The sequence below is a fragment of the Pygocentrus nattereri genome, chromosome 3 (assembly GCF_015220715.1).
Source record: "Pygocentrus nattereri isolate fPygNat1 chromosome 3, fPygNat1.pri, whole genome shotgun sequence".
In the NCBI taxonomy this organism is placed as follows: Eukaryota; Metazoa; Chordata; class Actinopteri; order Characiformes; family Serrasalmidae; genus Pygocentrus; species Pygocentrus nattereri.
This window is the reverse complement of record NC_051213.1, coordinates 13645532-13662148: the sequence shown is the minus strand read 5'-3', so window position 1 is coordinate 13662148 and position 16617 is coordinate 13645532. Positions and strand designations below refer to the sequence as shown.

Sequence of the window (16617 nt, the reverse complement as noted above, 5' to 3'; positions counted from 1 at the left end):
GCAAGCTTCTCCAGAGAAACACTCGGAATGACTGTTTACATCTTAACGATTTAATGATGTGGAAGTTAAATAAAGAAACCGGAGGAATTCCCCTTTCACCTTACTTACCTTACTTTTGCAAACCCTAGTGTCACATGGTGGCTGTGAGCGCCGCTCAGAGCGCCCTCTGCTGGTGGAGCGGTTACTGTGCCGGTTGGATCTCCACTGGGGAGGCCTTTCACTGAAAGCCAACAACAGGCCCTATGGACTCACACGCACACACGAGGGTCGCTACGTTTCGCCTGAATTATTTATCGATTCTTTTGGGAACAATGTCCAAATAAATAGCATACGCTACTTGCTTCCCAAAGAGCGAAAACAGACCAGCAGCGTCCTCTGTGTCTAATCATTCGTCCCGATTCAAATATTTGTTTCTTGTTTGTCGTGTTGAATCTGCGGAGGAAGACTCACACTCTACTCAGAGCAGAGAAGCTAACGCAAGCAGCTTGCCTGCTACTTCCTCGTTAGTGAGAGTGAGTGTTGAGGGCAAAAAGCGTCCAGAAGTTTTTTCCAGCCCGGAGACTGTAACAGATCTCTCTTTATTTACTCTTCAAGGACGGCTGATTATGATGAGCCTCTCCAGTTACTGAACGCAGACCTCGTTTAAGAAAAAAGGGGGAATACCGGACCATGGCAGGCGGTTTGGAGGAGAAGCAGCCCCTCGTCGCGACAGTCGCCTGCTAAAGTTAGCGGCTGTGGCTAGCGGGCTGTCCGGATTAGGATGAGCCGGCACCTCCGAGCTTCGGATTTAGCGTTTTTGTCCACTTAAAGGACTCATTTCGACGGATATTTGTTCGCAGAGCGCCGATGCGGTGGGTTTCGTGCGGCTGGGACGAGGCTAGAGTCGTCGCCGGGAGGAACCAGGACTACCTTCGGCTAGCAGCTCTAGCTAGCTAGCTGCGTGTAGCTGCCAGCCGAGTTCGCTTCAAATGTTTTGCTTTGTTTACCGGGGAACCGGGCAGTCAGTACAGGCGCACGTCCACCACCTCATCCTCCTCCTGCTCTTACGTCCCCTTTTAAATGCCTAACCCGGAGATATCCCACGACGGCCGGGGAGGCAGGAGCCCCCTGAGCCAGCGGCGACAGGAGAGGCGCAGCAAGGCGGCGAGCGCGTCGGCTAACTCGAGTCAGCGGGAGCGGCACCGAGACAAGCGGCGCTCGGCGTCTTCATCCCGCCGGCGAAAGAGGCACAAGCGCGGCAGGGAGCGTGAGCAGTGGCCCGCGACGGAGAGCGCGGACAACGAGAGGCGGGGGTTATTAGACAGGGACGGTGACGAGCTTCACGGACTGGTAGAGTACGACGATGTGAGCTCTCAGTCCGAACGCTTCTCTGGGAGCCCGTCGCCCAGGGCGGACCGGCTAAGCGAAGCCGAGCTCCAGGAAAGCAGCGGGGCGAACTTCACTGGCGCTTCTTCGCCAGACAGGGAGCGGAGGTCGCGGAGAGAAGCCGAGGCATCGCGTCAGGCGAAGCGGGACGAGCAAGGCGCTTCGGTCGAGAGGGGCAGAGTTGGCGGGGGAGAACGGGAGGGCAAAAAGAAGGAGCGCACCAGCCGCGAGAGAGACCCGTCGGCCAAAGCACGCGGCGTGAGTGGCGCCAAAGCCGCCCGTGACGGGCTGAGGAACCACGACAGTAACGGTCGAAAGTCATCGGCGGAGAAGCGTGACTCCAAGCGGCGCAAGAGCAGGAGCAAGTCGGACAAGAAGGAGCCGCCGTCCGCGTACAGGGAAACCCCCCAGGCGTACAGGGATGAGCGTGAGGAGCTGCGGGCCTACAGGAGGAGCCCGGGCTTCAAAGCCGAGAGCCCTTACGGAGCTTCCTACTCGTACGGGGGCGGATATCAGTCTCCCACCTACAACCAGCTCATATCGAGGCGAAGCCCCAGTTACGGGAGCAAGAGGCAGTCGCCTAACGCGACCTACTACGGCCGCGACACGGAGTTGTACGGCGCATACGGGGTCTCCAAGTCGCCCGTCTCGCACTCGGCCGCCAAGAGGAAGCGTTCGCCGGCTAGCCCCTACGCGTGGCGCCGCTCCCCGAGCTACGGGCGCCCCAGCCCGGCCTACGAGCAGTGGGAGAGTGCCTCCAGTCCGTACGGGCGGAGGAGGTCACGGAGTCCTTATCGCAAGTCTATGAGTCCGAGCCCAGAGTTAAGGTAACACTAAACTCTCGTCTACACAGCACGTACTTTGATAGTTAACGTTGCACGTGGGGAACTATAAGCCACACTGGTTTTGTAGGGGCTCACTGTGAGTTTTCAGTCAGTACACACTTGTAGTCAGTTCTAGCATTGTTCATTGCGTTGGCGTGTATTAAGACGAAAGTGGTCATAGTAGATTCAGTGTCCCACCTTTTGGCGTAACTCACCATAAGTGGTTTGTTGAACCACCCTAATGGTGTTTGCTAACTCTGAGGGGAGATGAACCCGCGTTACTTTAAGCTGTTATTAAGGTAGCACTTTTAGACTGAGTGGGAAAACCCCTTCAGGTTGCCTTGAAGGACGTTACAGGGATATCGTGGTGGCTGGGATGACGACTCTTGTTGAGGCCATCTTAATGTAAACCAGAGAAGTGTGGGAGATGTAGTATTGTTTCCCAGACACAGTCGGTACTGCCTTGCAAGTCACACTACAGTCTCTGAAATACGTTTGCGTTGCATAAACCGGTAACTAAAGTACCTGCGCGCAACGTGAACTGCTTTTTAATAAGCTCTGACCTGTTTGAGTCTCGCTGTAATGTGTAGCGATACACGTGGCGGAACGAGAGGGGCTTTGTGGCAGTGGTTCTCACACCAGTCCACAGTGACCCCCAGACAGTCAAATTTTTTGCTCTATTCATATGTTTTGCGAGATGTATTGGAGGAAAAACGTGGATCGTCTTGGGGTCCCTGATGACCTGCTTTGACAGCATGGCAAAAATATAATATTACAGTACTTAAATACCTGGTCAACATACACTACATGTCTCAATAGGCTGACAAATTGGAAGTCAGTCAGTCACAGCTATAAGCCTGCATGTCCTTTAAACTAAAATAGTTTAAGATTTTCATGGCTAACCATAGATAATTTAATGTCCATTTAAATTTTAAAGTTGATGTCATGGGTGTCATCAGTAGGTCTGCAACAGTGACCTCACTGTACAGTAAGCTGGATGCGTCAGTTGGACTGGAAAAATACAATTAAAAAAAATAGAGTACAATGATTATGTAACCTTTTACATACTGTACTGCACTAAATAAAATTAAACAGGATTAATTATGCTCATTTGGTCATGAAACATTCAGTTAATCAGTGTTCTTTAAGTTCATTATACCAAAGTGGTAACTTTACAGGAGAAGGACAAACATCGATAGCTGTTAATAAAAGTTAATTTTGTTTAATTCATTTCAGTGATTTTCCAACATTTCTGGTGGACTAAGGCAGCTGTTTTTTTTTTTATTATTATTATTAAACAACAAAAATGGAGATTTTGTTCCTACACCGACAGTATTATGTTGCACACCCTTGAGCACTATGTGGAGATATGGATTACAGGGTCACACTGCCATTTAGTTTAAACTTTGTACAGTCTGTTCTTTACACTTATTATCATGCTGCGTTGTCTTGCAGAATCTTTTTGAGCTGTCATTTAATAGAAAATATCCTCTTTTATTGAAGTTTGAATGTATTACAGATACTTGTTAACTTGATAAGGAGTTGCTAAATTATTTGGCAATGAATTAAATCTAAATTTCTGTCTTTTGACCAGGCGCCCAGGGAAGTCACGGAGCCGTAGTCCGTACACGTCTTCGCGTCACTCGCGCTCCCGGAGTCGCCACCGCCACTCTCGCTCACGCAGCCGACCATCCAGCCTCTCCCCCAGCACGCTCACCTTCAAGAGCAGTCTGGCTGCTGAGCTCAGCAAGCAGAAGAAAGCCAAGGCTGCAGAGGCTGCTCGCATCAAAAGCTCCAGCAATGCCTCCACACCTACCAAAGGCTCATCTTCTTCCTCCATTGCCCCTCAGCCCAGCCCCATCACCAACCATGCAGTTAAGAAGACTCGACCCCCTTCCCCGCCACCAGTGTCGGAGAGAGGTCCTAGAACCCCAGTGTCCAGCCAGCCTCAGTCCCCTGTCGACCGGCCAGCCAAGAGCAGCTCAGAGGCTCCTCTGCCTGGCAAAGAGGGCAAGATAAAAGAGGACAAGAGGAAAGGCCAGTCCTTTCAGGGGAAGGAGAAGGAGAGAGCAACAGCCTCCGTGTCATCCTTGCCTCTGCCCCCCATCCTCCTAGACCACATTGATGGAGCTGATAGGTCTGTACATCACCATCAGTGAACACATTCCCACACCACAGTATGTTAGTGAACAGGTGGTTTTGTGGGTTAGATGTAATGTTGTAACGAGAACATCTGGGGATAGCATGAGAAATTTGGGAATAAGTGTGGTTAGAAACGTGGACTCATAAGGGTGGGAATAAACTGAATGTGAACCAGTCCAGCACCTCATGAAAGCAGAGCACAAAGTAGGGGGTGATGGTCCACTTGTCGTCATTGTTCGACGAATAAGTCTGTAGTTAGTCCATGGTAATGATGCAAGTTAGCATGGATGAAAAGCACAAAAAATGTTGGGTTACTTTGTTTTGCCAGCAACCTTGTTTTGCTTGTTTTATTGAGTGTACTCTGGCCTTTAAAAAAGCACAGACTATAGGAATTTGGTGGTGGATTTTAGAGGTAGTAATACCTCTTGTTAGCAGCCATCAAGCACCAGAAGTTTAAGATAATGTCATTACAGGATCAATAATGTGAGACTAGCGAACAAGTTAAAATGAACAAAATATACCGGAAATGCCACTTACAAAAAGCCTATGGAAAAATGAGTGCAGTGATTTTTGTTAGACCACTGAGCTGATCAGCCTCTTGCTGAGTCACTAAGTGACTAATACTTGCTGTTGAAACTCACATTAGCATCACGCAAAGCAAACAACAGATGACGCTATATTTCATTAAATGCTGCCATTTTACTTTACCAGCCCTACCAATGTAAAGCTAACAGATAAGAAAAGAAGTGTTTTTGAAATGTATCATGGGTGTCACAGAAATCTAATAATGGTTGAAATAACATGGTATGTTAATAACCTGGTTGGTATTTTTGTATAAGCAGTTATTTTTAATGTTCCAGCTGAAGGTGCCGTTACCAAACAGTAGTACCTGACCGACAAATGCAGCCCTAATGTAAACTGGAATAATACTTAGATTTGTGGATATATTTTCAGAATTATCTCCTTGTCAAGGTTTCAGAGATAACGTTAGCTAGCTCAGGAGGCATAATGCCAGCACTGTTCGATTGTATGCCTGCAGTGAGAGAATGAATAGCTTTTGTTCATAGTCTTACATTCTCAAGAGAAAATGTACATTTCTGATTGGACATGTTTCTGAGTAACTGTAGGCAGTTATGTGAGTGTGTTTCTGTGAGAACACATTGTCTGAAACTTTGATAGACACAACATATGTCCAGATACATGTTAGATGACTGGATGATGATTGCAGAGCATGGTGCCATGATCACCACCTCGGTTATCAAATTAAGAGTCATGTAACTATACTGTGTAAATTTAGTCACGCGATTTAATTAAGCAGTTTCTGAACAACGTACTTTGGCGTGCGCCCAGTATTGGTGGTGGTGGGTTTTTTTTTTTACAGGTTCTCTTTAATTGGTCTGAAGAGTTTCTGTGGTAAATGCAGTTGATCACTGTTTTAGAAATACTGATGTAGTCAAAAGTGCATTGTGGTGCAATCCATCATGATTAAAGTATTGCTCACCCTTACTTACACTCAGCCACATTAAGCCACAATGCTTTCTTAAAACAAATGAAACCAGCATTGTAAAAACCTCTCACAAGGTTTTATAACATCTTTAAATATAAACTGAGCGCGTATCTGTGAATAAGTCTTTGAGAACTTTGAATTGCTATAATTTAGAAAGATATGCATACATGCATGTTGTGGTGGATAATTAATTGAGCCATTAATTAATTTATGCTTGATAAACATCCTGACTGAGCTGTGCACATTTTTGTTGCTCTGAGGGAAGGGAACCCAAAAATGTAACTATTTATGTCGGTGACCTTTTCCTCTATTTGTAGCTTGAAGGAATCCTTATCAACACACTCAGGGAAGAAGAAACCAGAAAAGAAAACTCGCCACCTGCTCACTGACCTTCCTCTCCCTCCTGAACCTTTGGGCAGTACTCTTGGGTCACCTCATAGTCCTCCAGAGGAGAAAAAGACCGCCACTTTACGCAGGAGACCGAAGTATGTTACCACAGTTTCCACAGATATACACACGCATACTTACTGTCTTAATATCGGTAGTAAATGCTTGTGTTATGTTTGTGTGTGTGTAGTTGTAGGTTTTACAAATCATTTCTGATGATAATATTGCAGATTTTAAGTCCTAAATGTAGAATCATATTAATATTTTGCCATACTGGTTTGGCAGAATATGTGGGCCACGCTTTGGAGAGATTAAGGAGACAGAGATAGACTGGGGCAAGAGATGCGTTGACAAGTTTGAAATCATTGGGATCACTGGGGAAGGTACCTATGGACAGGTGTACAAAGCTAAGGATAAGGACACTGGTAAGTTTGCGAAAAGCTCTTTGCACAATATACACACTACTACAAACTTTATAAATGTTGCTTTTGTTAGGAATGTTGGCAGAGTGTTTACTCTGTTTTCCTAGCCTCATACTCATTGCCGCTAGCATTGCCTTTGTCTTAAACAGTTCAGTATTATGTTCCCTGTGGCTCTGTGGCTTAGAGCAGTGGTCACCTATCTTATCTGCAAAAGGCTGGTGTGTCTGCAGATTGCAGGTGTCTGCAATTTCCCTCTGGGATCAATAAAGGATTCTGATTTCATTCCACTCAAGCAGCACCCCTCAAGTAACTAAGGCTATGTTCACATTACAAGCCTCATTGTTCAAATCCGATTTTTTGCTCAAATCCAATCTCTCTGATATGATAGTTCACACTCATTTAGGTAAGTAATTTAAATCTATCATTAAGCAGACTGAGCCTTCGCTGCGAAGATGATTAACACTGAACAGCTCTCAGCTGTCCATTATTACAGCAAGATGAAGGTGAAAAGGGTGAGATGTGTTGCTTTTCCACCATTTAACTGTTCGGTGCTGCTGCCATGGTAGCGCTGAATGATGGTGGTCATGCAGTGGAAAAAAGCGCATGAATTCCGATCTGAACGTTCACATTAAGGGCGCATGGCCACGAATCGTATCCGATCTGGGACCGCATATGAAAGTGGCTCAGGTCAGATATGAACAGATCAGATTTGCATTAGGGAAAATTAGGGGAAAAAATCTGATTTGTGCCACTTCAACCTGGTAACGTGAATGTAGCCTAATGCACAGTTAGTTAGAATTAGTTAGTTTTTGAAACTTTAAACTTTCTCCTGTCTCTTGTTCAGCTGAGATGGTGGCCCTGAAGAAAGTCAGATTAGACAATGAGAAAGAAGGATTCCCCATCACAGCTATCAGGGAGATCAAGATCCTGCGGCAGCTCAATCACAAGAGCATTATTAATATGAAGGAGATTGTCACGGACAAAGAAGATGCCCTGGACTTCAAGAATGATAAAGGTAGGTGTTGAGCAGTTCACTGAGGTATCAGTAGGAGGCATTACCTTGAAATCTGAAGGTAATTCTGTCTTTTTGGTACAGCGTGGTGTCCCCAGTTGTCTCTCTTTGTTGCTCATTTACCTCAGTGTAAAACATCTGCACCAAAAAGGCATAGGTCTGAGTATTACGTACTAAACACAGTTTAGGCACAGCCACTCATGTCTGGATGTGCATGGAAGTGTTTCCCTTTCATAGGAAGGCTTAGTTGCTCTGTGCCTGTTGAAGGTAGTCAGCAGAGGGTGTCTGTTAGGTCATGTATCTAAAATTGTGCCATGAGCACCCTTCTCCAAATGTGCGTAGTTTTCTCTGCCCTTGAGTGAATGGCAGATAGAAAAGATTGGATCTGTATGTTACAGAAGAAGCTGAAATGCTGAATTGTAAAGTGCTCTGCACATGTCTGAAAAAATCACTGCAAACTCAAGTTATTTTCAGCTGACTGGTGCTTTACAGTTTTAAGGAACATTGTAAGCCAAATGTTGATTTTTGAATCCTGTTTGGCAGGGGCATTTTATTTGGTATTTGAGTACATGGACCACGACCTGATGGGGCTTTTGGAATCTGGCCTGGTCCATTTCAATGAGAGTCACATCAAATCCTTCATGAGGCAGTTGCTGGAGGGCCTGGATTACTGCCACAAGAAGAACTTCCTGCACAGAGACATAAAGTGCTCTAACATTCTGCTCAATAACAAGTCAGTGTATTTCAAATGCTCTAATATGTTTGACGTAATAACCAGAACAGCAAAGTACATTTTTGTAGCTTAATTAGTGAAAATGAAGCATGTGTTTTGTGTTTTAACAAAACTGCCTTATCTAGACTTATGCTGGGCTATACAGTCCTGCCGCCTATGAATTAGAATATGTCAAGTTTCTGAATATTTTCTCTTCATTAGGGGCCAGATAAAGCTGGCAGATTTTGGTTTGGCTAGACTCTACAACTCGGAGGAAAGGTGAGCACTGTAACTTATTAATAGCCTTGAATTGACTTTGTATGAAACGTTTTAAGACCCCGTATTAATACGTTTTCCAGAATCACGCAGTGTAATTAACTGTTGTAATTACAATACGTATAATTGTGACTGTCCTCTAGCCGACCCTACACCAATAAAGTGATCACTCTGTGGTACCGTCCACCGGAGCTGCTGCTTGGAGAAGAACGGTACACACCTGCCATTGATGTGTGGAGCTGCGGGTAAGATGCTCACTATGAGCCTGACATTTAAATGGAGATTACACCTGTCTGGATAGTGTCTTTGCTTGAGGTAAATTGAATGTCCTGTAACTCTGCTTTTGTTTGTTTTTAGGTGCATTCTTGGTGAACTCTTCACTAAGAAACCAATTTTTCAGGCCAACCAGGAGCTGGCTCAGTTGGAGTTGATTAGGTAAACTAGTAATCATCATCTATTTCTATTTCCATTCTTATCTCATCATCTTTTTTCTCAACCAAAACAGAAAAAGCAGTTTCAGATGCATTTGTCCAGTATTTGCATGAATGCTGCAGTCTAATAAACTGACACCTAGTCTCTGATCTGAATTCCCTTCAGTCGTATCTGTGGCAGCCCTTGTCCTGCTGTTTGGCCAGATGTAATCAAACTGCCGTACTTCAACACCATGAAACCAAAGAAACAGTACAGGCGCAGGCTACGTGAAGAGTTTGCTTTGTAAGTAACCGCCAATAGTACATGTGATGTTACAACCTTTACAAGTTTTAAGAAAAGCACACTGGTTTGGTGGATATGGATCATGCCATTATTGTGCATAGACTGCTAACTGATTTTGACTGTTCCAGCTTGTGCCTAGATTAGCTCAAAGAGTGTATAGTGATGTTTTGTCTTCCACTGCTAAGAGGTTTTCATTCCTCCTTTGTTTAGTATTCCTCCGACAGCACTAGACCTGTTTGACCACATGCTGGCTCTGGACCCCAGCAAGCGTTGTACAGCAGAACAAGCTCTCAACAGCGACTTCCTGAAAGATGTCGACCCAGCTAAGATGCCCCCACCAGAGTATGAGTGCCATCTAGTTTACTCTCTCTGAAGAAGTTGTGTTCTACACATTGTATGTCTCTCTTGCTCTTTCTCATATACACTTTCTTTTCCCCAGTCTCCCTCTTTGGCAGGATTGTCATGAGTTGTGGAGTAAAAAGCGTCGGAGGCAGAAGCAGATGCCAGAGGAACTGGCTGTTCCTAAAGCCCCACGGAAAGAGCTGGGGCTGGACGACAGCCGCAGTAACACGCCTCAGGGTTTCCCTGCTGCTGTGGGACACAAAGGTGCCAGTGCTGCCGCTGCTGTCATGCTGGGTAAGCACAATGACCCATCTTCCAAACAGCTCAGTGACGAACACTAGTAGCCTCAGTTCATATCTTTTCAATCATACTCTTTCTATAAAGGTGTTGTAATTCCTGTGGGAGTGCTCAGAGGATGTGTAACATATACTGTGTCCATTGTGAATTTTGTTCAGGTCTCAGTGCTTTGAACCCAGTCTGCTTGTTTTACCTTGCCTAGCAAATATATTCAGTCGCAGCCATGTGTGATTTAAGGGTATGCCTTACAAATCTCTCGTTTTGTCTTAGACCCAAAAGGTCCAAACTCGCAGCTGACCCAGGAGCAGTTGGCTGTGCTTCTGAACCTGCTCCAGTCCAAGAGTGCCCCGGCTGGGTCTGCACAGCTGTCCCAGGCCATGGGCCTCAAGATGAACCCAGAAACTCTACAACAGCTTACCAAGGCTCTGCTCCCTGGGCCTGTAGAACTAGACAGGCCTCCAGAACCTTCTGTCCCTCCCATCTCCCAGTCTAAGGCCCCGAAACCCCCCCAGCCTCCTCTGATGGTGGGTGGTGCACCTCGAACCCCACCCATACCCAAGCCTCCATCACCTCCAACCCCTCAGCAGCAGGGCAAGCCTGATGGAGAGGCCACGGCTACAGTCACGCAAACCGCTGTCACTATGCTGCTTGCTCAGCTTCTCAAGGTTCAGCAGAGCGCAGAAGTCCTTGGGCCTGAAGGATCAGATGGAACCGTTTCTGCAGTGCTTGGAGGGGCGACTGCTTCCCTACTCTCTGCAGAGATTAAACAGCCCAGCCCTGTTTCACCAGGTAACCCTTCCTCCTTTAAAGGAACTTCACATTTTAGCAAAATATAAGCTTCTTCCATGCTGATGAAATAATAGTTTAGCATTCCCATTTTTCTGAAATTCACAACTTGACACTTCTGTCTTTCAGTTACAGACGGGAGTGGGCTATCTTCCAGAGCTCTGGAGCCGCTGTCCATCTTGCCTCCTGACCAGAGGCCCCCCGAGCCTCCAGAGCCCCCTCCATGTGCAGACCTGGACTACCGACAAGCCCCTGAAACCAAGCAAAGTCTCTCCTCCTCCACAGGAGCAGGAGATGTACCACGACCACCTGAGCCTGATTATCCACCCCCACCAAGAGGTGCAGAGGGACCTGGGTATGGGGCGGACTATACCCGACCACCTCCCCCACCCTTTCCCTCCACAGGGTTTGGAGACAGCTACCTCAGCCATATGATGGGAGCAGGAATGACTTCCCATGCCCTGAGGGAGGCTTTCAGTGGCAGCGCGAGTGTGCCTGCCTCAGCCTCTGTTCCCTCAGAGCCCTTTGCTCACGGAGGACCGGCAGGTGTTGGAAGTACTGGTGGGGGTTCTGGGGGAGGCAGTAGCAGTATGGTTTTTAGTGGAGACAAGGACCATCGCTTTGAATACAATCATAGCCCTATACCTGTGGAGGGCACCTCCCATCCCACCAGCATACATCTCTACAACCCTGCTATTGGCCAAAAGGATGGAGGACCACCACCCCCTTCCATACCTCCACCTCCTCCAGGCCAAGCCTGGAGCTCACCCTCCCAGCCTGGGGCCCCACCCCTCCCACTTGGGTATGTCCCCCATTTGAACACTGCAGCACTAAGGGGTAGGGGTCTCCCTTACTGACAGGCGTCTAAGCCGAGGAGGTATAAAGTAGTAACAGACTCATGCCTCAGAAAAGGAAGACTCTGAAAGACAGATGCAATTGCTGCCTCTTAGGCCAGCACTGAGTGCACTACAGAGGCACACTTAATTTGTAATAATTCTAGTGATGGATACACGGGAGGGGGGCACTCCAGTGGAAGAATGTGGCTAGAGTTATGACTGGAGGGATGAGTTGAGGGGAAAGGGTTTTCCTCTCAGACATTTTTAATAATTTACCCCCTCTCTTTGATTTGGTAATCTATCCTACTGCTGTCTTTTAAATTAAATTGTACCTTTTTGAGTGTGCATTTACCATCCACGGTAAGTGTTTTTATTCTCTGTACCTTAGTGTCTCCTTTAATTACATAAGGACAGACTAGTATTACAACATTTTGCACTACTGAATAAAGTAGGCAGAAACAAAAGGTATGAAATGAATGGTGTGCTGTATCTGCACAAGATGGGATGACCAGTAATGTAGTTTTTTTTCCTCTCGCTCTTCTTAATTTTTTTTCTAAATGACTCAACTTTGGTGGGCTCAGTCAGTTTTTCACTGGAGGGGCTTTTATAAAAAGGACTCCAGAAAGATTGGCAGCACTTGAGTGACTAGCCTCCTTCAAATTGGTGTGTCTGCTGAACAACTGAATGGAACAAAGCTGTATTTTCTCACCAGTTCCACCAGCCGTTGTCTATAGCCATGGTAAAATGAGACTAAAACAAAAGACGTTTAATCCAGTTTCAAAAAGGAAAGGAACTGCAGTTTTTTTTTTTTTTTTTTTTTTTTTTTTTTTTTACTAAAGTTTTTTTTTTGGCAAATGTTTATTAAAGAAATGCCAACAATGTATATCTTTGTGTTGCTCATGTAAACCTCCAGAATGTCAACAATTATAACACTCTTTCAGGAGGTCTGATAAGAGTGTAATGCCAGCATATTCTCACAAATCTTAACCACTCGTGGAATTGCTTCTCAACAGCCTCACTCTTTGAATTACTTGTACAATTTGTGAGAATTTAGATTTCACCACCGTGTTCCAATCCTGTAGTATGTCTGCACTGTGCAGTGTTTTCCTTGCTCTAATTCAGCTCATCATCAAGCCCTTCATGGTCAAGGATGTTGGGGTCACTGGCCTAGATTTCTCTAGTAGGTAGATAATGAGCTGATGACTTCCGTTCTCCACATAGCGTCACAGAGGCATTCATTGGCTTTTTCCACTCCTTGTTTTTGCACTGCACACAGGGAGATGCGAGTTTTCCCTGCATGCCTTAAAGGTATTGTGACATTCCACTTGGGTAATCCTCAGCTCTCTGCTCAAACTAGCTGGCTAACTGAGAAATTCTGCTTTGAGAAATACCCACCTGCTTCAGTTTGTTCAGGCTCAGTTAGGTTGTTTTCTGTCATTCATGGTAGAGCAGGAAAAGTTTCTTCATACTCATTCTGTTTACGAGGTGCTGTTAAAAGGAAGAGGTAACACATTTCTAACTGATGTTAGTTTGAGGACCCTTTAAATAAAGTGTTGTTAAAGTATAACTTCAGTTTAATGTATTAACCTTAATTACAACCATTAACTTTTGCCATGTCCAAAACTTTGATATTCAGGTTTTGTAAACATTCCTAGCCTGAGAAAGAGTGTTAATCTCATCTCCCCTGTTTTCTTGTTGCGAGCAGTTGCAGGCTCACTTTAGGAGGAGAGTGATGAATTTGGTGTTTTGGCACGTTATTACAATGTGATCAGACCTCTCCTGACCTAGTCTCCTAGACCTAGTCTAGTGTTGCTAAAGTTAAAGAACATGTGAGAATGCAAGGAATGCTTGCAGGATTTTTTCTGTTAGCCATAAAGAAACATTTGTGGTACGTCAATATGGTGGAAGTTTTCAAGCATTTCAAAATCTAAGCCACGTTTTATGATCACCACTATAAAGGTGGGCATCCCCTGGAGATTGCATCATTATAAACCGTGGTCGTCATTGATCTAAAGGTTGCTTTGGAGAGCTCATACTTGGACTTGTGTACTTGTATGCAGCTTCTGTAGGAACCTCACCCAGTGGACCATATACTGGACAACATCAAACAAACCACTTATTCAAGAGGATGGGAAATGTGTCTTCTGATATTGCCAAAGATGCATGTTTCAGAATCAGCATGGACCTCTCACTCATACACCTGTGGAGGTAGCAGGTAATAAGGCATCCTCTTGACATTTTAATTATTTATAATAATACACCAAGAGAATATTTTTCTTTTGTACATTCTTTGCACAATTTACATTTATTACATGATGTGAAGGAATGGTATACTGAAGTGTTGAAAATTCCGCACCATACATCTTGTTGAGATAATTCTGGTCTTGGACACAATTATCATATAGTTTAAAGTATCAGACTAAATTACAAGCAATAACAGATTTTTTCCATGTACAAACCTTTTGTAATTTTCTGGATCTGGAGAGGTTTTAGGCTTGAGAAAGGTAATGTTAAGTCTCACATTCCACTTTCCTTCCTTGTGAGCAGTTGCAGGCCAGCATTAGCCTCTGTATTAACTACCCACTCATGGGGCAGGAGACACAATCTTTATAACAGTATGGTCAAACCTTTCCAGAGAGTTTGCTAAGAGGTTCTGACCCTGTCTTTAAAAAACACTTGTGCTGATGCCTGTCAGATGTCAACACCTTTGAGGTCTCAAGCACTTTTTAGCATTCTTTCTTGGCCGTTTTAGTCTGTGCCTGAGTGAAGCATTGGTAGGTCAATGGCTTTTGTGCTATTTAAGCAATTCCATGTCTAAACCACACCTTTCTAATCACCATTGTGAAGTAGGGCACCACTCAGGGATGGCAATATGATGAACAGCGGTTGTAATTGATGCAACAGTTGGTTTGGAGAGCCTGTATCTTTGGGCTTTGCACAGATTTCTTAATTATCCCACCATGTGGACCTCCTGCTTGAGAGGAAGGGAAAGACAGCCCCTGATTTCCCCAATAAGGCATGTCCCAGGATCAGCACGATGGACCTTACTTTTCACATTTAGCCCCCTGGAGGCTAGTTCAACCTCATCTATGCCAGGCACCGGGTGATAAGGTAATGATACATCAGGAAAATGATGTTCTTATGATGTGTACTAGTTGTATATGTAGTCATGGAAGGAGTAGCTTGCTAGTTGGCTATTTAGCCATCAGGCTAAAAATGTTAACACAAGCTAAACGGTGCTAGTGTAAGTGTAACATGGTTATCAAATCATTAATTAATACATACAAATCCACTAACCTTAAAGGGTTTTTTAAATTGAGAAGCAAAGAACACAACCAGAACTGGCTAATCTGTTTATCCAGGGATGGATTACTGACCAGGCCTGTGCCCAGGGCCCTTGGACCCACAGGACCCAGGGTGGCTCAAGTACTTGTGACGATCAACTGCTGATTTAAGAATTAGATTAAGAAGCTGCCCTTGAAAGTGCACAAATGAATAAATCTTTTTAAATTCTATTGCTTTTAGTATTTCTGTATTTGCTGTATGTATGAACAAGGTGTTTTAGCAGGTGGTGGGGCCTCGCAAGACCGCGATCCATGCCTGTGTTCAGCTGAAGGTCTGGTCAGGAATTGACTCACCATCACAGAAGGTACACTTAAAGTTGCCAGAAAGGTTCTTTGAAGCAGTGACATAGAAGAACCACTTTTGGTTCCCTTACAACCTTTCAATGAGTGGTTCTTTACAGTGGTTCTTTGCAAGTGTGAGGCTTTTTAGACTTTGATGAACCTCCACATAACTTGGTATTAAACGGTTACAGTTTTTCCCCAGAACCATGTAGGAACTTTAAGTGTATTTAGTCCAGGTGTACTATTGGTTCATCTCCTTGGTCCACCTCCTGTCAGGCGCACTTTAATGTATGTCCTGCTCTAAAGCACCTGATCCGTTAACAGCTTTTTAACAAGCTCTTCTTTCTCGTGCCTTGAAATCATAGTGAAATCATGCCAGTCATTGTGTGTCATTTAATGTGGTGCAGGTTGAAGAGAGAGTGTAGCACTTTGGCAGGGAATACTACAGGAAAACTGCACCAAAACATCTGTCGTCTGTCCCTTTCTGTCCTCATTGTACAGGGTTTATTTCAGTGGGGCTGCTCTACTTGGAATTCCTCTGGAATGCTTGGTGCTTAGGAATGTCAGTTTGCCATCCAGCACAGGATTAAAGAGTTTTACGCCTACAGTCTGCCGATATTTATTAACCTTTAGTAATCCTGACAAGTTCATTACTTCTTTCTGGGACAGGACTGAGAAACCCTGTCAATGTATTCTTCAGTTCTGATGCTCAGCATCTGGCGGGCTTTATGAAGAGGCATATTCTGCTTGGCTTTGAGTCACGGACCTGAGGAAACTTGCTTTAGGCATCTGTCTAGCAGTCCTGTGGAGTTTTATATCGAGTTGAACTTGATTTCTGATGCTGGACTGTTGCCTTGGCTTCTTGGTGCAGGGAAAAACCCAGTGCTTTTGGAACACTGTGCACACCTGACCTGCATGAACTGATCTTTCTCATGCTGCTGCACAGACTCAAACTACTTAATTATAACCATTGCTGCACCTGTTTTTCTCTGTATTTTAATGTAATTTTTTAATTTTATAATAACGCTAAAATCTTATCCTCTGTTCATTTTGCTCTTGCGTTACTTTTTTTATCCAGTGTCAACCAGAGGAGGAGGGGTTATAGGAGAAATCAGTTCTGAGGTATCTTTCCAAAGTAAGGCTGCACAATGTATCAAATGAAGTAGTGGCAATGAAGTGGTGAAGAAAAAAAAATATTTCCTGAAAAGATTTTTTTTCCCAGTGACTATACTTCAAAAAAGGTTAGATATGTTTATTATTCTGATCTTTTGCTCAAATTATTGTTTTTTTACAGCTTGTATAGCTCGTATACCAGGGGTGCCAATATTTGTGGAGAGCACTGTAAGTATGCAACGATAACATGGAGAAA

At 44.8% G+C, this 16617-nt stretch overlaps 1 protein-coding gene across 1 annotated transcript; it reads left to right on the top strand.

Moving 5' to 3' along the window:
- Positions 1-220: 220 nt before the first annotated feature.
- On the top strand, positions 221-12122 carry cdk13 (cyclin-dependent kinase 13). The gene is made up of 14 exons (XM_017704335.2): positions 221-2192; positions 3784-4326; positions 6156-6323; positions 6511-6650; positions 7492-7662; positions 8203-8392; positions 8594-8650; positions 8791-8892; positions 9005-9082; positions 9245-9361; positions 9572-9703; positions 9801-9997; positions 10271-10789; positions 10916-12122. The coding sequence occupies exons 1-14, from the start codon at positions 1060-1062 to the stop codon at positions 11641-11643; spliced, it is 4275 nt and encodes a 1424-aa protein (XP_017559824.1). The 5' UTR covers positions 221-1059; the 3' UTR covers positions 11644-12122.
- Positions 12123-16617: the final 4495 nt, after the last annotated feature.